The sequence below is a fragment of the Neoarius graeffei genome, chromosome 6, assembly GCF_027579695.1.
Source record: "Neoarius graeffei isolate fNeoGra1 chromosome 6, fNeoGra1.pri, whole genome shotgun sequence".
Lineage (NCBI taxonomy): Eukaryota > Metazoa > Chordata > Actinopteri > Siluriformes > Ariidae > Neoarius > Neoarius graeffei.
In genome coordinates, this window is record NC_083574.1 from 58,282,732 (window position 1) to 58,307,742 (window position 25,011).

The window sequence follows — 25,011 nt, forward strand, 5'->3', positions numbered from 1 at the left end:
ACACACAAACAAACAAAGGAGAGCTGCATTTGTGATATATGAAGAGTTTGGTTCCAGAACGCTGTAAATCCACTGTCATAAACTTAAGAAAAATATATGTTCTTTACCAAAAAAATTGGGAGCATGAAAACCACTATTTTCTGTTGGAAAGTTTAATATAACAATCAGATTGTAATAACATTAAAAATGAAATTCTCAATTTTAATTTTAAAATTTTATTTAAAACTTTTTTTTTCCCAAAATGCGATATATCCATAATACATTTTTCTCAAAATGCTATAAATCCATTACATCAATAACTGTGTGTGAGTGAAATATAAATAGAAACAAGAAGTAAAGTTGATTTACACAAATGACAGCCTCTAAACTTCTCTGACTAGTGCATCTCAAAAAATTAATAAATCCTGAAAGTTTTTTTCGTAATTTAATTCAAAAAGGTAAACCTTCATATATTCTATATTCATTATACGTAAAGTGAAATATCGCAAACCTTTTTTGTTTTAATTTTGATGATTATTGCTTATAGCTCATGAAAATCAGAAATCCAATATCAAATTATTCAAATATTTCCTAAGATCAATCTAAAAAGGATTTACAAAGCAGAAATGTCCAACTTCTGAAAAGTCTGTTAATTTATACCCTCAGTACCTGGTTGGGGCTCCTTTACCATGATTTACTGCATCAATGTGGTGTAGCATGGAGGCAATCAGCCTGTGCAACTGCTGAGCTGTTATTGAAGCCAAGGTTGCTTTGATAGTGGCCTTCAGCTTGTCTGTGTTTTTGGGTCAGGTGTCTCTCATCTTCCTCTTGACAGTACCTCATAGATTCTCCATGGGGTTCAGGTCAGGCGAGTTGGCTGGCCAATCAAGCACAGTAATATCATGGTGAGTAAACCATTTGATAGTAGTTTTGGCACTATGGGCAGGTGCCAAGTCCTGCTGGAAAAGGAAATCAGCATCTCCAGAAAGCTTGTCAGCAGATAGAAGCATGAAGGGCTCTAAAATTTCCTGGTTGATGGCTGCCTTGACTTTGGACTTGATACAATAGCAGATGACATGGCGCCCCAAATCATCACAGACTGTAGAAACTTCACACTGGACTTCAAACACCTTGGATTTTTTTGCCTCTTCACTCTTCCTCCAGATTCTAGGACCTTAATTTCCAAATGAAATGCAACACTTAGATTTAGATGAAATGCTTTCATCTAAAAAGAGGACTTTGGACCCCTGAGCAACAGTGCAGTTCTTTCTCTCCTTAGCCCAGGTAAGACGCTTCTAACATTCTCTCTGGTTCAGGAATGGTTTGATATTCGGGATGCAGTTGTAGCCCCTTTCCTGAAGACATCTGTGCATGGTGGCTCTTGATGCACTGACACCAGCCTCAATCCACTCCTTGTGAATCTCTGCCACATTCTTGAATTGACTTTTCTTGATAATCCTCTCAAGACTGTGGTCATCCCTGTTGCTTTTGCACCTTTTCTAGCCAGCCTTTTCATCAATGACCTTCTTTCTTTACTTTCTTGCTTATTTTCCTTGTGGAGGGTATCGATCATTGTTCTCTGGAGAACTGTGAAATTATCAGTCTTTCCCATGATTGCGGTTGCGTGTGCTGAACTAGCCCAAGAGAGGTATTTATACTGTTTTACTCAAACTCAAAATGAAATATTCTCATATTTTGAGATACTGGATTTCTGATTTGCATGAGCTATAAGCCATAATTATCCAAATTAAAACAAAGGCTTAAAATATTTCACATTATGTGTAATGAATAGAGAATATATGAAAGTTTACCTTTTTGAATTAAATTTCCAAAAAACAGGGCAGCACGCTGGTGTAGTGGTTAGCGCTGTTGCCTCACAGCAAGAAGGTCCGGGTTCGAGCCCCGTGGCCGGCAAGGGCCTTTCTGTGCAGAGTTTGCATGTTCTCCCCGTGTCCACGTGGGTTTGTTCCGGTTTCCCCCACAGTCCAAAGACATGCAGGTTAGGTTAACTGGTGACTTTAAATTGACCGTAGGTGTGAATGGTTGTCTGTGTCTATGTGTCAGCCCTGTGATGACCTGGTGACTTGTCCAGGGTGTACCCCGCCTTTCGCCCGTAGTCAGCTGGGATGGGCTCCAGCTTGCCTGCGACCCTGTAGAACAGGATAAAGCGGCTAGAGATAATGAGGTTTCCAAAAAACAAACTTTATGATATTCTAATTTTTTCAGAGGCGCTCATATATTGGACCACAGAGTTTCCCAAATTACATGGGATCTTGTCATCTACATGCCCCAATCTTTTTTACATACAAAGCTCTGAGGAATGTTAATAGACCCAGTCAGATGTTTACATGGAAACTTTTTTTTTTAAAGACAAACTTTTTCTCATCTCATTATCTCTAGCCGCTTTATCCTATTCTACAGGGTCGCAGGCAAGCTGGAGCCTATCCCAGCTGACTACTGGCGAAAGGCAGGGTACACCCTGGACAAGTCGCCAGGTCATCACAGGGCCGACACATAGACGCAGACAACTATTCACACTCACATTCACACCTACGGTCAATTTAGAGTCACCAGTTAACCTAACCTGCATGTCTTTGGACTGTGGGGGAAACCGGAGCACCCGGAGGAAACCCACGCAGACACGGGGAGAACATGCAAACTCCGCACAGAAAGGCCCTCGCCGGCCGCTGGGCTCGAACCCAGAACCTTTTTGCTGTGAGGCGACAGTGCTAACCACTACACCACCGTGCCACCGACAAACTTTTTATTCTGAACAATAAATTTAGAAGTTTGGACACCTCGTACAACATGTACAGTTAAATTCATAGCGGCGCTCCCTGGGCATGGAGTGAAGCTCCATACTTAAGAGAATAGAATGCCTTTATTATCACTATACACATGTACAATGAGATTAAAAGCAACTCCAATAACAGTGCAAAACAGCGTGTAGAGAAAAAAAAAAAAGGAGAGGGTGTAAGGGGGGTAAGGTAAGGTGCACAGTCCTGAGGTGTATGTGTTGTGTTTCACATTATGGAGTGAGGTATTGCACATTATAAAGTATTGCACAGAGAGAGTCACATTATAAAGTATTGCACGAAGAGAGTCACATTATAAAATAAAATATTACACACTATGAAGTATTGCAAGGTAAGGTAAGGTGCACAGTCCTGAGGTGTATGTGTTATGTGTAAGGTGCACAGTCCTGAGGTGTATGTGTTGTGTGTAGGGTGCACAGAATATGGTAACGCATCGACCTGATTTTTAATAGCTTTTGCGACCACAAGGTACCTAATCATAAATGCGAGACAACATCTCAAACAGTTGACCACCGGACAAAGAAATTTGAATTTTTTTTTTTTTTTTAACATAAGGAGACATGGGTTTTTATCTAGTGCTTACTTTTAATTAGCTTTTTTTTCTTTTTTTTTTAAATAACATGGGATTATTTACAAACACATTTTACAGTCATCAGGAGCTCTGCTTTTAGGTGCAGTTTATATATATATATATATATATATATATATATATATATATATATATACACACACACACACACACACACACACACACAGGGTTAGTCAAAATTATGTTAACACTTAATTCACAAAAAACATACATCATATGTACAAGATGATTTACTGGACGGTCTCAACCTGTTCGCCATCATGTTCAACACACAAAAACCAGCGAGCAACAGTACCATTTAATCTGTCATTAATGGCGTACATCCATCTTCAGGAGAAAAATAATTTATTAGTGTTCACATAATTTTGACTAACCCTGTGTGTGTGTGTGTGTGTGTGTGTATCCCAGGAAGAGTCAGGTGTGCTCAAAGTATAAAATAACACTGGACCACATTCTCGACTGGAATAATAATATAAAATATTAGGATCACAAATGTTTGATTCCATTAAAAGTTATTTATGTATTTCATTCAAAATCTCACTAAAGGACAGGGATTCTCTGCAATGTTGGCAATTAGTGGGAGCTGCTATTACTGTTTCCATATTTGAATGGTGCGCTGTGATTAGACAAGTGGAGAAATCACATTCTGCTGAAAATCAGGAGTTAGTCCACGAGCCAGACATTTGGTCGGTCCCACTCGATGGGGCAAAACACTACCTATCAAGCTTTGTTCAATAGTTCACATGAAGTAAAAAAATAAAATAAAATGCATGATCGCTTTGCCAAAAGAGTAGCTTTTGACTGATAAAATATGTCAACAAAAACATTCTGGATACGTTGGATAATGTGCAGAACAGTCTGGAATGGAATACCGGATAAATGTACTGCTGTTCAATATAATTTCTGTGTGAAAATCTATGTCCTGAATCCTTCACTGAATTGCTGCAGGATGCATACTTCAAAGCAATCTCAGAATTCTTTGATAAGTACATGGAATTTCTTCACTCTGAAAATGGTACTCTTGCCAGATTCTGGATGAGCTATGTAGATATGGTAGAGATAGTATTGAACTTAGTGAGATCCTCTAAGGAAGGAGATTGGAAACTGAATCTTTTTTCCATTCACAATATGATTCCTTGGTACTTTGCTGATGAGAAGATAAACCATGCAAGGTACCCTTCATCTTATTATGCAGAGATGACAAACCTTCATACAGAGCACCCAGACGTCCATCAATACATGGAGGCAGACGGCTTTTCTGTTTAAATTGGAGAAGAAAATCCCTTTGGCAAAATATCTGTGTCTCAAACAGTAGAGGAGACTGTGAACAAAGATATCCAAACAGCTTGTGGCACAAAGGGCTTTAGTTTGAAAACTGGAACACTCCAATGCGACTGTCTTACAGCAGAATATCGGAGCTCATATCTGAGAATGCTGAAGGATTCACCCAGCTTGAAACATTCTAATGACCACAAGGACCTTCAACAAACAAGGATACTCAAGGATGAGAATGATGTTATGAGTCTTGTAGATATAGTGGACATCAGCTGGCTTAACCCCTTTGCCAATGAGATGGATCTGGCTTGTGTCTCCAGTGGATGGGTAGCATCAGTAGAAGTTGCCACAGACCTTCTTCCAGCAAAAGAAATTGGTGATAAGGCATATAAAACTTTCAGGGAAGAAAGGCTGCAGCCCAGTCCTCCCAGAAAGAAATTCAATGAGCCTCTTTCCAAACTGAATCTCAAAACCTTCACTGAGATCCAGAAGAAAACAAAAGCAAATGAGAACCCTACGAAATAGGTAATTTTGTGAGTTGACAGGAACTCCTTTGCTCACATGATCAGAATAGCACAGAGCTGAAGCCTGGATATGAAGGAGGTGCTGAAACAACCCCTCGGCCTTTGGCTGTGGGCGCTGGCAGCATCTGATGACTCATTATGGAAAACAAGCAAGCCTGCCTTAGCCAAAGAGATACAGAAGAATGTCACACCAACTGAATCCATCCTCAGGAATTCTGCCTGCCTCATAGATGGCATGTCTTTAATCCAGAGGATTCGTGGAAACTAAAAAAAGATATTCACTGAAGTTGCCAGTCATGCACTTACACATTATGGCTGAAAGGTCTTCCTGTGCCTGTTGTCTTTGACACCTAGATAGAGTTTGTCTTTGATACCTACAGAAATGAATCTATCAAGACTGCAGGCAGACAGACAAGGGGCAGATGACTCAAACAAGTTCAAGAAAATTGCACCTGAGCACAGTGTAAAGCAATGGCACAAATTCCTTTCCATCTGAAGTAATAAGTTGAGCCTTATCCAGTTTCTGGTGGATGAGTGGAGGAAACCACAACATTACAAAAGGTATGTTGGAAAGGCACTGTGCATCGCAACTAGGGAGATCTGTTACAAGATGTCTGAAAATGGGTCCATGGAAGTTGATGAATTTAAGTCTATATGTGAGGAGAGCAGACACAAGGCTCCTGCTTCATGCTAAGCATTCAGCATCTAGTGGCTATGAGGCAGTACAGAGTTTCTGAAGACACAGATGTTTTTGTCCTATGTGTTGCATTCAGTGTGGACATTCCCTGTGATATCTATCTGAAGACTGGAACTCAAACAAGAATAAAGTACACAGACATTGCAAAAGTGGCAAATGTTCTTGGGCCTCAAACCTGTAAAGCTCTTATTGGGCTGCACATGATTATTGGATGTGATACTGTCCGTGCTTTTGCAGCAAGAGGAAAAGTGGCTGCCTTAAAACTCAAGAATAATCAAAGCCATCAGTTCTCCAAAGCATCCTTTCATGCACACATTAGGATGCATCATCAGTGTTGTTTCATGGAGTCATTGGGTGTTTCAGGTCTTACAACAGACACCCCCTTCCAAACGACCCGACCAAGGCTGACCAAACCTCGTCCTGTGTCCTAGTGGCATTCTGCTGCCCCCACTGCTCCCCCCTCTTCAACCAGAGCCATCTGGATGCTCTCTCTACCACCTCCATGTTGTTACCAATGGCTCTTCTGCTGGCACCGATTATGCACAGGGTTCTGTGGGCCTTGTGCAGGGAGTGACCAGCAAATCCACTACAGCCCACCTCCACTGACATACATCTGGGCTGCCACCAATTCCTCCGGCAATTCTCCACCAGCTCCTGGTATCTCGCCCCCTTCCTCTCTCAAGTCTCCTCCATCTTCTCCTCCTAGGGTACTGTTAGTGCCAGCATCATCAGCTGCTTTGTGGCCTCTGAGACTAAGATGATGTCAGGTCTCATTGTGGACTGGGTGATGTGTGGTGGAATTTTCAGCTGCCTCCCCAGGCCAACCATCATCATCCAGTCTGGGGCTGTGGAGAGTAAACCTACAGAGCAATCTTTTGGTGTTCTCTTCTGCACCTGTCCTTCCTTACCAAAGTGGATGGCCTTGGCTGCAGTACAGGTGTACCTGCTGTCCTTGACCCCCTTGCTGATTGCCTCAGCAATGGACTTGAGGACCTGGTCATGTCTTCAGCAATACCAGCCATCACTCAATGCCTTGGAGCAGCTGCTTAGGATGTGCTCAAAGGTTCCTGTCTTGGAATACAGGGGTCATGCAGGTGTTTCTACTTTGCCCCATGTGAACAGGTTGGATGGGTTGGGAAGGATGTCGTAGACACCCTGAATCAAGAAATTGATTCTTTAGGGATTCCACTTCCAGATGTTCTTCCAGGTGACACTCCATTGCCTGTTCTCACTTCATCCAGGCACCTTGCTTCTGCATGGCCACTGCTCTGCTGCACTGCTCTTCCTCCACTGAAGCTTGCATCTCCTCCTGCACCTGCCTCTGCCTCTCCTTCCCACTAGCAGAGTCATATGAGATCTTTGGTAGGCTCCCGAGTCCAGCTCTGCCCTGCACCACACTCCCAAGGATGGCCTTGTGCTTCAGCCGAGTTTCTGCCTGCCGGACTACCTCTGCTGCCCTCCACTTCCTCCCCATCCTCACAACAATCCCTGCACCGGATACTTTGGTGTTTCTGGATTCTGTGTACTGCACATGTTCCCGTGTATGTGCCACAATGAACTCCTCCCTGACTGAGCTAAACAGGAGTCTGAGCTTGTTGCTGTTTCCATACAGCGTGATGTAGAGGTCTGCGCGGGTCAGATTTTTCAGTCCCGCTCCCGCCCACGCCCGCATTGTGCAGTCACGCTCCCGCCCGCGCCCGCAAAGAATTATGATTTTCAGTCCTGCTCTCACCCGCGCCCACAAAAAAATTATGATTTTCAGTCCCGCTCCCGCCCGCGCCTGCCATATTTTGTCCCGCTCCCGCCCCCGCCTGCAAATCCCGCATGATGCAGACGTTCGCGTTATTTCTCAGGAAAGTTCTTGTCTTGACACAGCGTGATGGTGCCCCGCCCCCTACTTTGAGTGGATTTGAGCATAAATATCTACAGCTCACGTTCATTATTATTTACCTTGTTCCTGAATTCAGCATGTAGTGTCTCTAATAATAATAATAATAATAATTACTGCTGTCAAGCGATTAAAATATTTAATCGCGAATCGCACATTTTTATCACATGAGAAACCATTGTAATTCTCCAATCAGCATAAAAAAGTGCTTTTTACCAAGGGTGTTTTTTTTTTTATTATTGCAAAGCAGAGCTAGCAAGAGGAGTGAACTTCACTCTTCTTCCACTTCACTCAGTGAAGTGATTTACTGCTTGAGTTAGTCTACAGCTCTATCAGAGAGACACTGTAGGTTACACAGTGACGGTAGGCTTGACATGCTTGATTATAATATAAAGTACACTATTATATTAACTTTAAGTTGTTCATTGATAAATATTGCATTGAATCTGATCTTTACCATTTCATCTCACTTAACACATTTCGTACTTTTACACTTTCTGCCTGTTGATGCATCGCGCTGTCCAATCAGAGGCAGCCAAATTTGCATATTACAGGAAGGATTTCTGGGATAGCATTGAGTTTACAGACGCTGTCTTCTTAAAACTGAATAAATATTTAAAAAGAGCCAAATGAGCCAGTCTTTTGAACGGCTCTTTTCAAAGAACAGATCACAAAGATGCGGATCCCATCAAAGAGCCATAAATCCCATCTCTACTAGTTTCAAAAGCTTATGAAAAACCTACATCATGTCACAGAGCATTAATCTCGCGATAAAAAAAAAATTATCGCCGTTAAAATTGAGTCAAGTTAACGCGATAATAACGCGACATTTTTTACAGCAATAATAATAATAATAATAATAATAACAACTTTTGAAGCACTGTGAGATTCAGTAAAGGAGCTCTGCTCTTCTGCCATGATCGGAGATCTCAAACACGGAAGAGGAAAAGAATCGAGAAACGAACGAGAGATATTTATCCTCTCCTGGATCAGAATCAGAATCATAATTCTGATGACCAGCTCATCTAAGGTGTCATTGAGGCATCATGTTAGTGTGGGTCATTGGAGGCTGGGTGTGAACTGCGAGTCATTAGAGTGACCAAAAGGATTTCCTGTTAGGCAAGGCAAGTGATCAATGGCAAATTTAAGATGCCATTCCTCACTCAATCTGGCAATCTGACACTCTCTGCAAATTTAGGCATCTTAAAATATTTTTATTAATGCCAAATAAAATATCCAGCACAAATTATATATGATAGACATAAATTAATAATTTATAAATTTTATTTCAAACACGTTTTTAGTTAGCGGGACTGCAGCTTATCACGGCTCTCGCCTGCGCGCGCATATGTGCACTCCCGCTCCCGCCCGCGCGCGCATATGTGCACTTCTGGTCCCGCCCGCGCCCGCATGAGCTTTCAAAATTTGTCCCGCGCCGCACTGCTTTGCGGCGGGTCCTGCGAGTCCCGCGGGACTCCCGCGGGAGTGCAGGGCTCTAGCGTGATGCTGCTCAGGCTGCGTGGCAGACCCGGCCATCTGTGTAGATAGCTGTTTATCTTGCACGCCAAACATTCCACAATGGTCATGGGGACTTCATAGATAAACAGAGGCCAGACGATTCTTGGGAGGATTCCATGTTGGTAGACCCAGGCCTTGTATCTTCCAGGGAGTCCAGACTTGTCTGATACTCTTAACCAGACCTCCAGCACTAGTTGCTTTGATGGAGTCTGTGTCCTTCAGGCTGCAGTTGAAGACTTTCCCAAGGCTCTTCACTGGTTATTCCATGACTGTTGGAATCTGTACTTCTCCCAGTCTGAAGCGTAATTTGTCTGTGATCTTCCCTCTCTTCAGAACCAAGGACCTGGACTTTGCAGGTTTTAAACTCATGCATGCCCATGACATGAGTTTCTCTAACCCCTGAAAGATCCACCTGGCACAGTTGATGTCACTGTGAGGTCATCCATGAAGGCTCTTATTAGGGGCTGCCTTACTTCCAACTTGCTGAGAGGGCCCCAACATTCCCTTTCTACTGCCTTGACCGGCATGTTCATTGCCAGTGTGAACAGGGTTACTGAGGTGGTACACCCAGTGATTAACCCCACTTCCAGCTGGTGCCAGTCTGATGTTAACTGGCCAGAAGAGACTCTCTAGCTGAACCTGCTGTAGTAGTTCAGGATGAGTTATTTCACCTTCTGGGGTATGTGATGTTTTTCCAACATGACCTCAACCAGCTTATGGGGCCATGGTTAGGGGTAGGCATTGGTAAGGTCCAGCCACAGTATAGCCAGGTTTCCTCTGCCCTCTCTTGCTTCCCTGATGAGCTGGGTCACCACACCTGTGTGTTCAAGGCAACCAGGGACTCCTGGTATGCCCCCCATTGTGTTGATCAAGAAGCCCTTGAGGAACCTGGGAAGGAGTGGAAACTGAGCCAGCAGCTTTTCCATCAACTGCAGGTTTTTACCTGCCACATGTATAATGTCAGGGCACCAACAACAAGTAAATGAGCTTCACTACCACCTGTTCTGTGCAAGAAAAGGAGAAGCAGAGTTTTGGCAGATTCCTCCCTCTGCATCATCCTTGTACAAACACTGCCAACATGCTAACTTCCAAGCAGGTGTCTGGAAACACTCACTGTGTACTAGATCATGCAAAATGCCTTCATGCAAAATGCCTTGCAAATGGATGAGAATGTACTGAACTATGTTCTTTGAAAACCTGCAGCAATCAGACCCGGGATGCAAACTCTGATAAAAACTGTGAATAGAGTGATGAATCTGATGATGACTTGACCGAGGACTATGTAATACATGACTGACTATTGGGTCTGAATATCTATGCACAAGTATGCAACTTAAACTGATATTAATACTATGTTGTTGTTGTTTTACGGTCTTTTGCAGATAAGTATCCACCTCTTGCATAAGAAATTGCTTAAAACTTGATGTAGTTCCATAACATCACAAGAAAGCTTTATTGTAAGATGACTTATAATTGCAATGTTTACCTTTTGTGGTTATAGCATGTAGTTCAGAGTAATTTTTGTTTTGCAAAATGCATTACACCATGCTTATATTAGTGGTAACATAAATGTGTAACAAGTAAAATGTTTTGTGACATGCCTGTGGCATGTCTATGGTATGCCATTTCCTTTATAGATAATGAATTCCTGTATTTTAATATGCAAAGTTCAAAGCCTATACATGTTCTTAATACCATGTTAATAATTTAGTTTCTATTGTTCTATCAAAATATATACCAAATTTCATAACTCAATCACTTAGCGCTTGAGCATTGATATATTCGTTCCAAATATACTTGCGAAAGTTATCATGGACCAAATGTTGCCTAAACATATAGGACACAAATCAGAGCAAATAAGTAAATTCAAGGGTGTTTAACACTATGTTACTAAGCAAATGTATTTTTATAAGAATGGAAAATCAAAACAACTGTCATTTTTGATGCAAGTTTGGTAAATGTCATGGAGAAAAGCATATTAAAAAAATTTAGCACTTAAATTTATCTTTCGTTATGTGTGTATACTCACCAGGAGTGTTCTGACACATAATTGTTTTAAGTTAAGAGTTATATTTTAGACAATATTCCAATTTTTTGAGAAAAATGGCATACTTGTGGAAAACGAATAAAGCTCCAGGACATAAGCTACTCGATCAGCATTGCTACCATGCATTTTTGTAGTCCAGAGGCACCCCCTGTTAGAAAATGACAGTTAAAATTTGCCGCACAGAGTGGTACCAATCTCTCAAAATTTGGGGTCTGGCTCATGGACTAATGCCGCTTTTCCACTACAAACGCGGCTGAGCCGTGCCGTGCTGAGTCGAGCTAAGTCGAGCTGAGCGGGGCTGTTGGAGTTGCATTTCGACTACAACCGCGCTGAACCGTGCTGGCTGGAAGTGGGTGGACACATTGGGTGGAGTTAGCGAAAGTGGGTGGACGTCACGTGATGTCGTTAAGCAGCGCAAACAGTGACATCAGTGACAGTGGCGGAACAAGTCAGAGCCGGGCCGGGGGCGGGGCAAATGACCGGGCCCTTTATTAAAGCTTATCATAACATCATTTTAGGCTACAAAATGTCCGCAACTGCGGTGTTTACCAATTTCAACACTACCGGGTGCAACTATGTTATTTAGTACATCGAGTCCTTCAAACGAACATGTAACTCAGAAACAAAAAACATTAGGATACTGTACATGGCTCATAATAAAACATCAATAGCCTATACTGCGCACATTATTTGAAGGGCATACGAATGAGCGCTCAGAGGTTGCAACGGTGACAGGAAGAGTCAGAAATAAAAGGAGGGCGGTGCAAACCTCACTGAATGCACTGTGTTTACCAATTTCAACACTACGGGGTGCAACTATGTTATTTTGTACATTAAGTCCTTCAAACGAACATGTAACTCAGAAACAAAAAAACATTAGGCGACATACTGTACATGGCTCATAATAAAACATCAATAGCCTACTGCGCGCATTATTTGAAGGGCATACGACGAGCCTTGCGCTCCGCGAACTCGTCCACGATGCTCTGTATGTCACTGATTCAGTGATCTTTTAAGCGGTAGTCTCACGACCCGAATAGTAAACAATAAACATGGAGGACATGGAGTCGTTAGTGTTGCTGGTCTTGGTGCTGTGGCTTGTTGTCACCGACAACGCGGACAGATACTGGCAAGAGCGTATAGATGAGGCGAGGCGCATAAGGCTTCAGAAATTCTCGTAATTCATAATTATTCTTCTTCCGGGTTTGCGGTGTTTACAGATCCCAGCGCGCTCGCGGGGCGTGTGTGGGCATGTGAGGACACTCCTCCTCACCAATCAGTGCACAGGGGAGTGTCTGCTCACGCCCCCAGCCTCACTCGGCACGGTTTGGCTCGCTTCAGCCCCACTCCAAAACGGTGCGAGTTTTAGGGGCTAAGCAGGGCTGAAACGAGCTGAGTCGTGCTGGTTTTTGGTAGTCGAAACGCGAGCCGTGTCGGGCTGAAGTGAGCTGAAGCGAGCTGAAGTGAGCTGAAAAAGGGTAGTGGAAAAGGGCCATAAGTGGTGTTTGTCATGGTTTGGAAAGAAAGGGGATATAAAATGCAAAGAAATGTGGTGGATATTGCGTTTTACATAAAATTTATGATTGAACTTTGAATAGCAATCAAATACCAAACTTTTTTTTGGCAGGAACTTGATTTTTTTTTTTTTAATGGGGCTTATCATGTTTTGGAACCTAAACTCTTCATATATAAATTTGTGATATATACAAATTGCACTGTTACACCTGGTTAAAAAAAAATCCAAAGTAACAAAGAAGAAGACGAAAAAGAAGAAGCCTTTATTTGTCACATGTACACTCAAGCACAGACTTAAGCACACAGTGAAATTCCTCCTCTACATTTAACCCATCCATAGCCGTGAAAACACACATGCACACACAAGTGAGCTAGGGGTGGCACTGTTCACAAAAGTCGCGGTTCGGTACGTATTGCGGTTTGAGGTCTGCGGTTCGGTACGTATTGCGTTTTTTTTTTTTTTAAATCTTACTCTGTATTTGGGCATATAGCCTACTATTTACCTTAAGTAAACATAGTTTAGGATACAGCATTTAAGAGAGGTTAAAATTATAGTTACAATGAAATAATCATGCACAAACTGAGTTTGAGTTGACATAAGCACATTTTATGAACAATCTCTGATGAAAAGCCAGGTAGTATTTTGAAACAGCAAGAGGGAAGACATGGATGATTTCAACAGCTTTTTTATTTACTACAGTATTTATACAAAGTGTCAGGAGTGTTTGCTGCCATGTTGTGGCATCTAGAGGAACCAGGTGTCTTTTGTCACATACAGAGTTTTCATAATTGGAAGAAATAAAAATGAGTTCTTAAAGCTTACTTTTGAACAGATGTGTGTGTTAAAACTTAAACTTTTATGTGGCGACCAACCAACCACCTATATACAAAAACCGAATCAAAAACTCTTCTAATCCCTGAGAGTGAGGATGTATTTTTTCACTTGAAATTAAAGTGCAGTGTTTTGAAACGTATGGCTGGATTTCTTATCTAATCTTAAAGTGCCACTGTATTCTTAGAACGATTTATAACAAAATACACACACAGCCAATATAAAATATTGCAATAAAACCAATCACTGCACTGTTTAAAACAAACCTCCCCTCCCCTCGCCGGAAAAAAAAAAAATCTAGTTCGCCCATTATCCTGTGTCATTCTGAGATACGCATATAGACAGTAAAGGGAATTCCGAATTCCCTTTACTGTCTATCTGCGCATCTCAGAATGACACAGGATAATGGGCGAACTAGATTTTTTTTTTTTTCCGGTGCCGCGGTACACCGGAAATCCGGCGCGGCGCCGGAACGCTATCATCCCTGTTCGCGCGAAAGAGAACCACATGGTTTCATACGGGCATTCGGCTTTTTTTTTTTTGGCGAACGTCTTAAATAGGGGTACCGCGGTTTATACGCGTATTGCACCGCAACAGGCGTATCGTACGGTTCGGTTTTTTTCCCATAACCGTGCCAAGCCTAAAGTGAGCAATGAGCACACACGCATACCCAGAGCAGTGGGTAGCTACAGTACCCAGGGAGCAGTTGAGGGTTAGGTGTCTTGTTTAAGGGCACTTCATGGCTGCCCCATGGTAACCTAACCACATGTTTTTGAACTGTGGGGGAAACCGGAGCACCCAGAGGAAACCCATGCAGACACAGGGAGAACATGCAAACTCCATACAGAAAGGCCCCCATCAGCCACTGGGCTCAAACCCAGAACCTTCTTGCTGTGAGGTGACAGCAAGTAATATCAAATATATTTTTCATAAACACACATTGATAAATAATGTGTTGATTCTCAGCCAATTGTCTTTTGCAATTATGTCACTCTGCAGGATGTTACTGTGTGTACCAATGGCCACAAAAACGCATGCACCAACACCTTGTATTGTGTTTCTATTATGATCATCAAAAATCTCTCTGAAATATTTGTACCATTAATATTATGTTAAATTGAGAATGATAAACATGTTCCAAAAGTAAACCCTTATTTCCTAATGTGTATTTTCCCTTGAAAAAACTTTGTTTCCCCTTTTTAAAATCCCAGGTGAAACATACCAGAAGTACATCTAAGAAGACTATGTTTCAATGCTATTCTGGTAAAGTACTGAGGATAGTAATCTTTTAAAAATGAAAACTAACCACATCAATATGCTTTGTTTTCTTGGTTGTGTGTTAAGACTGAAAAGCACATCCTGAGACAGGAGACTAGTTCAGAGAAGCTATCTTCTCCACTCATCTTTGAGACGTTGCCATCCAGTGGTATGCTTAATCCTGGTGAAAGGGTCAACATCCAGGTCAAATTCACTCCAGCTGAAGGGGTAAGGATAATGTGTTTGTGTTGAATAATTAGCTATTGGTGTGTGTGATCCAATAACCAGAATTTTTCTTCTCCACATGATTTGGATCTAAAGTCCCCAAATTTTTCAATATAACCCACATGAAGCAAATTGCAAACATGACTCTGGAGAGTGCGGACATCCATGGCCCCTGTACTGACTTCTATACATAGAACTTAATGAAGCTTGTCAGGGTTAAAGCAATAAAAAATAATGGGCTCTCACGCACTCATATGCATACTGATGTCTAGCAACATCAGAAGTAGCAGACATGGAAATGACACACAGTCTCAAATACTACTAATCTATGGTTTAAATAAGTAATTCGCCAAGAGTTTTGTTAAGGTTTTAGAGAATAACACTGTGACAGCAAAGTGGTATAAATTATACAGCAGAGCACTTATGGAGTAACAAAGAAGAATAAAGCAGAATAGGAGTGGAAGGTTATTATTTTTCTAAATTATAAAACAGTCAGTCATTCTTTGAATAAAAAACTTCACTATCTGAGCAAACAAACTCATTTTAAGCAAGTGCTAATTTTAGCTTCAGACTACCCACCTGTGTCAGACCATATGATCTTTTGTGTTGTAAGCTCTTTGGTTTTCTGTGGAGCCCCCCTGGTGACATTGGTAGGAAAAATATTATCGCATAGCCATGAGTTAGTAATGCATGACCACAAGTAAGGCATGGGAATAAGATATTAAGTTGTGGTTACAAGTTAAGAGATGAGGGTTAACCACCGCCTTTATTCTATGCTTTTGGCCCTGGAATAGAATATGGACAAACACTAGAGGATAATTGTGAACATCCCCATGCACACACAACACCTTCACCGCTTGTGCTCTCCCCAATGCCACACCTTGCACCAGGCTTTGGGGAATTGAGGTCGGATTACAACCGGAATCCACCAATACGTGATATGTATCCCCTTGAACACTTACCGGTATGTGATACATTCCGGCCCAATCGGGGGCGGTCTCTGGTGTGTTGGGGATCTGGATCACAGCTCCCACCTCCATCGCAGAGCCCTGATTCTGGAGATGCTCCAGCTCCCTGCCACGCCAGCACACTGACCCAGGCTTTCCCTCTGCACTGGCGTTATGGGCGTCACTCATCTGAGGGAGAGAAGACACAGACACGGAAGAGGGAGATGGGAGGACACCACAGATGCGGTGGGCCGGTTGGGGAGGGGCCAGCCCCTGCCTCCATGGTGAGGGAAGGGAAAGGGGGGGGGAAAGGAGAAAGAGAAAAGAAACGAGGAGAGGTGCCTCATCCACCTGCCATTGAAACCGCCGTCAGATGGTCCTCCGCCAACTCGATGGCTCATTCTAGCAACGCTGGGTAATGACACTGGACCTATTCCGCCATTCCTTCCAGAAGTCGAGAGATGAACTTTTCCAGTGCCACCAGATCGATGAGCCTGTCGGCGTTGCGGTCTTCCTCCCTCAGCCACTGCTGGTAGGCATCCCGGAGTTGCTGGCCAAATGCAAATGGCCAGCCGACCTCCTCCAACGTCACTGTCAGGAAGCGCTGGCAATGTTGTTCCGGGGAGCGGCCAACACACTGCAGAATGGCTTTCTTTAGGTTGGCATACAGTGGAGGAAATAATTATTTGAGCCCTTGCTGATTTTGTAAGTTTGTCCACTGACAAAGAAATGAACATTCTATAATTTTAATGGTAGGTTTATTTTAACTGTGAGAGACAAAACATCAAAAAGAAAATCCAGAAAATAGCTTCATATAAAAGATATAAACTGATTTGCATTTCTTTGAGTGAAATAAGTATTTGAACCCTCTAGCAAACAAGACTTAGTATTTGGTGGCAAAACCCTTGTTGGCAAGCACAGCAGTCAGACGTTTCTTGTAGTTGATGACCAGGTTTGCGCACATGTCAGGAGGAACTTTGGTCCGCTCCTCTTTGCAGATCTTCTCTAGATCATTAAGGTTTTGAGGCTGTCGCTTCACAACTCGGAGCTTCAGCTCCCTCCATAGGTTTTCTATGGGATTAAGGTCCGGAGACTGGCTAGGCCACTCCATGACCTTAATGTGCTTCTTCTTGAGCCACTCCTTTGTTGTCTTGGCTGTATGTTTTGGGTCATTGTCGTGCTGGAAGACCCATCCACGACCCATTTTCAGTGTCCTGGCAGAGGGAAGGAGGTTGTCACTCAGGATTTTACGGTACATGGCCATGTCCATTCTTCCGTTGATGCGGTGAAGTAGTCCTGTGCCCTTAGCAGAGAAATACCCCCAAAGCATAATGTTTCCACCTCCATGCTTGACAGTGGGGATGGTGTTCTTCGGGTCATAGTCAGCATTTTTCTTCCTCCAAGCACGGTGAGTTGAGTTAATACCAAAGAGCTCGATTTTGGTCTCATCTGACCACAGCACCTTCTCCCAATCACTCAGAATCATTCAGGTGTTCATGGGCAAACTTCAGACGGGCCTGCACATGTGCCTTCTTGAGCAAGGGGACCTTGTGGGCACTGCAGGATTTTAATCCATTACGGAGTAATGTGTTACCAATGGTTTTCTTGGTGACTGTGGTCCCAACTGCCTTAAGATCATTCACAAGCTCCTCCTGTGTAGTTCTAGGCTGATCTCTCACCTTTCTCGTGATCCTTGATACCCCACGAGGTGAGATCTTGCGTGGGGCCCCAGACCAGGGTCGATTGATGGTCATTTTGTATTTCTTCCATTTTTGAACTATTGCACCAGTAGTTGTCTCCTTCTCACCCAGCTTCTTGCTTATGGCTTTGTAGCCCAGTCCAGCCTTGTGCAGCTCTACAATCTTGTCCCTGACATCCTTAGACAGCTCTTTGGTCTTGCCCATGTTGGAGAGGTTGGAGTCTGATTGATTGATTGATTGATTGATTCTGTGGACAGGTGTCTTTTATACAGGTGTCAATTTAAGACAGCTGTCTTTAATGCAGGTAATGAGTTGATTAGGAGTGTCTAACTGGTCTGTGGGAGCCAGAACTCTTAATGGTTGGTAGGGGATCAAATACTTATTTCACTCAACGAAATACAAATCAATTTATATATTTTATAAAATGTGATTTTCTGGATTTTCTTTTTGATATTCTATCTTTCACTGTTAAAATAAACCTACCCTTAAAATTAGACTGTTCATTTTTTTTCTTTTTTCAGACTTTATTTATAATGAGGGTAGCACTAAATAGCGATGCTAATGAACTTGTGGTCATATCTTTGCCAGTGCGCAAACTTACAAAATCAGCAAGGGATCAAATAATTATTTCCTCCACTGTACATGAGCTGGCTGTCGGCAGGGAGCTGCAGTGCTGCGAGCTGCACCTCGCCAGTCAGGAGTGGGAGGAGGCACGCCATGCGCTGCTCGAGCGGCCACCCCCACGTTTCAGTTGCTTGCTCAAAGAGAGCGAGGAAAGCTTCCAGATTGTCATGCAGGCCCATCTCTGTGACGGTGACGTGAGGAGGGTCCACTGTGGTGGCGGTCAAAGTCCCTGCTGACACGAGCAGATGCTGGAATGCCTGGCGATCTTCCTGCTGGGCCACCATCAAGGCTTCAAAGCGTTGCTCTTGCTCCTTCCGGAGGGCGGTCAGCACTTGATGCTGGTTCTACTGGGCGGAAGCAGGGGCATGGATGAGCTCCTTGAATGGGGAGGACTCCATGTGGGGGTTCCCTTCCATACTCCTGGGTTTCAGCAACACTGTAATATGTCCCTGATGTGGGTGGAGTACAGAAGCATGGCAGGCAGGAGCGGATGTCCTTACACACACTTTATTTTCCTTATTTTTTCTGCTTTTCAGCTTTACTCACTCATTGCTTACACACAGTCACAAACGCAACACACACGTGTGTGTTCTGGTTGGGAGAACTTCTCTCTCCTTCCTTTTCTATCCTCTGTCACTGCAACAAAACAGACACACAACATTAATTAACCACAGATGCATTGACTTTGCCACTCACTTTCCCTGACCCTGCTCTCCATTTGTAAACTGATGCTAGGCCACGCCCACACTGCCTCAAAGATGTAAAAAGAAGTTATTTGAGGAAAAGTAAGAAGAACGGGAGCAGATGGAAAATTTGGTTAATTCTATGTGATGTTTACATTATGCAATCATGTTTACTCATTCTTTTGATGGGTGCCAATAATTCTGGAGGTGACTGTATGTACTTTGCAGAGAATGTACAGAGAGAGGCTGGTAATAGCAGTAGCCCAGAGCACCCAACGGATCCTACTGTTAGCCCAGGGTCAGGGATTGGAGCCAAAGCTGGAGTTTTCCACATCAGAAATTGAGCTGGGGCCTGTGCTGCCCTACAGCAATGGAGAGGAGGTTGAGGTGCTGGTCTGCAACCCCTGCCCTTTCCCCATTGAGTTCTACTCCCTGGATTTTGACAGGCAGTACTTGGAGGAAGAGAGGGTGAGTATTCGCCATACCACAGGCGATTGCTTTAAGACTACATGGGAAGCCCGGCTTCCCCTAAAATTTAATTAAAATTTGACAGTGTTTACCAAAACGTCTATATTATTTCTCAATCTTGGTGGAATTCAATATTTTAGCAAATCAAACGATCAGATATCTCACTCCAATATCACACTGTTTGTTGATTAAACTCAAACTCTTTTCAGTAAACAGCACAGCCTGCATGAAAATCTCCTTTGAAGCCTCTGTCACAATGCTAATAGATACCCACTGAAGCCAGTGTGTCAATTAGTGTCTGCTAGGTGTTTGTGTACTCACTGGTTTAATGGGATGGAAGACTAATGCTCACTGGATAACAGGTTTTTAACACATTTTTCCACCTGGACACATGGTTTTACTGGGAGTGAATGGAATGTGGGTGGGTACATTTTGCACAGAAAAAAAAAAATCTATGCACTTTTCATTTGTCCCACCTGGATGCATGGCTTCTCCTTATGGTGACTGGTAGATCTCTCAAAGATGTGGAAACTTGTAACCAATTGCCAATCAGTAAATCAGGAATGAACGTGACTGCCATCTCAGACTTACACATATTGGCACCGGTCAGAATTGCTTGGAGCCTGCAATGGTAATGTGTAAATATTGCTGTCAAGTTCTGTTTGATTATTTGCATTCATTTCTGAAATTTGTTCATAAGTCTAAGTAGCTTGCTGTCACTTCCTTCTCAGATAGCAGCTTAGCTGCTTTTTGGCATGAAATGGCAGGCACTGCTAATGTTGATCTGATTTTAGAAAATACTTTTGACGCTTATGAGGAGAGGGAAACTAAACAAGAGGGCAGAATAACAACAGAGAATTTCATTCAAAAGTCAGAGAGCAAAAAAGGTCCTTTTAGCTATCTTAGTACAGTAAATTTGATTGTCTGTGTTCATTGTTAGTCTTAGATTTGAATGATTTTATATATCTTTTCCTAGATAGAAAGTTGCACTTCCTCTGTTTTAATACCCACCAGCTGCCACTGTTATATACCCTTTTTGAATAGCAGGTCTGACCTGGCATTAAGACACAATTTATTTTTAAAGCACCTCATCAAAAATTTTGAAGAATGAAAAAAAAAGAAAAAAAAAGTTATGCCAGTTGGTCTCTCCTAGTATGTTTAAGTTCAAGGAGTGATTGAGTGGTTAAAGATCCATCAGGAAACATAGTGATTTTAAACAGCAAGCCAAAATTTGTTCATAAACACACATTTTATATATATATATATATATACACACACACACACACACACACGTATGTGTATGTGTGTGTGTGTATTTTATATGTACACACACACAGAGTTAGGTCCATATATATTTGGACACTGACACAATTTTTCTTTTTTTACCTGTTTACTGAAACATATTCAAGTTATAGTTATATAATGGACATGGACATAAAGTCCAGACTTTCAGCTTTCATTTGAGGGTATCCACATTGGATGAAGGGTTTAGGAGTTTCAGCTCCTTAACATGTGCCACCCTGTTTTTAAAGGGACCAAAAGTAATTGGACAATTGACTCAAAGGCTATTTCATGGGCAGGTGTGGGCAATTCCTTCGTTATGTCATTCTCAATTAAGCAGATAAAAGGCCTGGAGTTGATTTGAGGTGTGGTGCTTGCATTTGGAAGATTTTGCTGTGAAGAAAACATGCGGTCAAAGGAGCACTCCATGCAGGTGAAACAAGCAATCCTTAAGCTGCGAAAACAGAAAAAACCCATCCAAGAAATTGCTACAATATTAGGAGTGGCAAAATCTACAGTTTGGTATATCCTGAGAAAGAAAGAAAGCACTGGTGAATAGAGGTCTGCGCGGGTCGGATTTTTCAGTCCCGCACCCGCATTGTGCAGTCCCACTCCTGCCCGCGCCCGCAAAGAATTATGATTTTCAGTCCCGCTCCCGCCCGCGCCCACAAAGAATTATGATTTTCAGTCCCGCTCCCGCCCGCGCCTGCCATATTTTGTCCCGCTCCCGCCCGCAAATCCCACATGATGCAGACGATCGCGTTATTTCTCAGGAAAGTTCTTGTCTTGACACAGCGTGATGGTGCCCCGCCCCCTACTTTGAGTGGATTTGAGCATAAATATCTACAGCTCACGTTCACATTTGTTATTATTTACCTTGTTTCTGAATTCAGCATGTAGCGTCTCTAATAATAATAATAATAATAATAATAATTAGTGCTGTCAAGCGATTAAAATATTTAATAGCGAATCGCACATTTTTGTCACATGAGAAACCATTGTAATTCTCTGATCAGCATAAAAAAGTGAATGGGCTTGCTTTGTACCAATGTTTTTGTTTTTTTTTTTATTGCAAAGCAGAGCTAGCAAGAGAACCATGAGTGAACAACTCTAATCAGAGAGACAGGTTACACAGTGACGGTAGGCTTGACTCAATGCTATCCCAGAAATCCTTCCTGTAATATGCAAATTTGGCCACCTCTGATTGGACAGCCAAATTTGCATATTACAGGAAGGATTTCTGGGATAGCATTGAGTCAAGCCTACCGTCACTGTGTAACCTGTCTCTCTGATTAGAGTTGTAGACTAACTCAAGCAGTAAATCACTTCACTCATGGTTCTCTTGCTAGCTGGGTGTGAACGGCGAGTTATTAGAGTGATCAAAGGATTTCCCGTTAGGGTGATCAGTGGCAAATTTAAGATGCCATTCCTCACTCAATCTGGCAATCTGACTCCCTCTGCAAATTTAGGCATCTTAAAATGTTTTTATTAATGCCAAATAAAATATCCAGCACAAATTATATATGATAGACATAAATTAATAATTTATAAATTTTATTTCAAACACGTTTTTAGTTAGCGGGACTGCAGCTTATCACCGCTCCCACCTGCGCCGCATATGTGCACTCCCGCTCCTGCCCGCGCCCGCATATGTGCACTTCCGGTTCCGCCCGCGCCCGCAATGAGCTTTCAAAATTTGTCCCGCGCCGCACTGCTTTGCGGCAGGTCCCGCGAGTCCCGTGGGACTCCCGCGGGAGTGCAGGGCTCTACTGGTGAACTCATCAATGCAAAAAGAACTGGATGCCCACAGAAGACAACAGTTGTGGATGATCGCAGAATAATTTCCATGGTGAAGAGAAACCCCTTCACAACAGCCAACCAAGTGAACAACACTCTCCAGGAAGTAGGCGTATCAATATCCAAATCTACCATAAACAGAAGACTGCATGAAAGTAAATACAGAGGGTTCACTGCATGGTGCAAGCCACTCATAAGCCTCAAGAATAAAAAGGCTAGATTGGACTTTACTAAAAAACATCTAAAAAAGTCAGCACAGTTCTGGAAGAACATTCTTTGGACAGATGAAACCAAGATCAACCTCGACCAGAATGATGGAAAGAAAAAAGTATGGCAAAGGTGTGGTACAGCTCATGATCCAAAGCATACCACATCATCTGTAAAACACGGTGGAGGCAGTGTGATGGCTTGGGCATGCATGGCTGCCAGTGGCACTGGGTCACTAGTGTTTATTGATGATGTGACACAGGACAGAAGCAGCCGGATGAATTCTGAGGTATTCAGAGACGTACTGTGTGCTCAAATCCAGCCAAATGCAGCCAAACTGATTGGTCGGCGTTTCATAATACAGATGGACAATGACCCAAAACATAAAGCCAAAGCAACCCAGGAGTTTATTAAAGCAAAGAAGTGGAATATTCTTGAATGGCCAAATCAGTCACCTGAGCTCAACCCAATTGAGCATGCATTTCACTTGTTAAAGACTAAACTTCAGACAGAAAGGCCCACAAACAAACAGCAACTGAAAACCACTGCAGTAAAGGCCTGGCAGAGCATTAAAAAGGAGGAAACACAGCGTCTGGTGATGTCCATGAGTTCAAGACTTCAGGCAGTCATTGCCAACAAAGGGTTTTCAATCAAGTATTAGAAATGAACACTTTATTTACAATTATTTAATTTGTCCAATTACTTTTGAGCCCCTGAAATGAAGGGATTGTGTTTAAAAAATGCTTTAGTTCCTCACATCTTTATGCAATCATTTTGTTCAACCCACTGAATTAAAGCTGAAAGTCTGAACTTCAACTGCATCTGAATTGTTTTGTTCAAAATTCATTGTGGTAATGTACGGAACCAAAATTAGAAAAATGTTGTCTTTGTCCAAATATTTATGGACCTAACTGTATGTGTGTATATGAGTGATTCCACGCTTATGGATACTGAAATGGGGACATGAACTTATTTTTAAAAATTCACCTAAAACAATTTCTTTTTTTACCATCAGGTCACAAAACATGTAATCTTTAATGAATGATATGTTAAAAGATAACTTTAATTTTCTGAGATGTAATAAAAACATATGCCAAAGTCAGAACGTAACAGAAGTGTTGTGGACATATATATTCTCAATTTTAACAATGTAGAATTACTTTTTGAAACATAGGAAGGTGATGTTTTAGCAAATATAATTAATAAACATGTGTAGTAGAATAAACATACACATTCTTTCAATAAGATTAACATGGTATATAGCTAGATTGTAATTAATTTGTAACAGACGCGAGATGGACAATTGTAACAGAAGTAATGTAACAGACATCATTTTGGAACTCATAGGCTTGACTTTGGCATATAAATGTTTTTATTACATCTCAGAAAATTAAAGTTATCTTTTAACATATCATTCATTAAAGATTACATGTTTTGTGACCTGATGGTAAAAAAAGAAATGGTTTTAGGTGAATAAGTTCATGTCCCGGGCGGCACGGTGGTGTAGTGGTTAGCGCTGTCGCCTCACAGCAAGAAGGTCCTGGGTTCGAGCCCCGGGGCTGGCGAGGGCCTTTCTGTGTGGAGTTTGCATGTTCTCCCCGTGTCCGCGTGGGTTTCCTCTGGGTACTCCGGTTTCCCCCACAGTCCAAAGACATGCAGGTTAGGTTAACTGGTGACTCTAAATTGACAGTAGGTGTGAGTGTGAATGGTTGTCTGTGTCTATGTGTCAGTCTATTTAACAAGCTTAGCTTGCTAGATAGCGAACATGTCTAACTTGTATTGCGTTAACAAACCTACGCAGCTTGTCTAAAATCTAAATCTAACACTGGATGGCTATGTCATATTCTTACTGAGGAGTTGCCTATAATGGATGCATTTAGATAAAGCTGCTGACTGCAAAGTCATCTGAAATTTACAATTTTTTTATAGTACATAGCATTTTCCTATGTCTCGCAAGAACAATATCATGTGGACAAGATGTGATCATTGTGATGTGCTGAGGGTCACTTTGGTCCAATTTGGAACCATTTTCCAACCTCTTCAAGTAAATAGTTTGGCCCTATGTAAATAGCCGAACACAAGAAGCTTTAACTAATTAGCATAACTATGGAACTCTGTCACACCAAGATGGCAACACGGAAA

At 42.3% G+C, this 25,011-nt stretch overlaps 1 protein-coding gene across 1 annotated transcript in view; it reads left to right on the forward strand.

Moving 5' to 3' along the window:
* Positions 1-25,011, forward strand: part of LOC132888301 (hydrocephalus-inducing protein homolog) — a 245,581-nt gene that overhangs the window by 159,041 nt on the left and 61,529 nt on the right. The window contains 2 exon segments of the mRNA XM_060924370.1: positions 15,025-15,165; positions 19,345-19,584. Coding sequence (XP_060780353.1) covers positions 15,025-15,165; positions 19,345-19,584 — 381 coding nt within the window.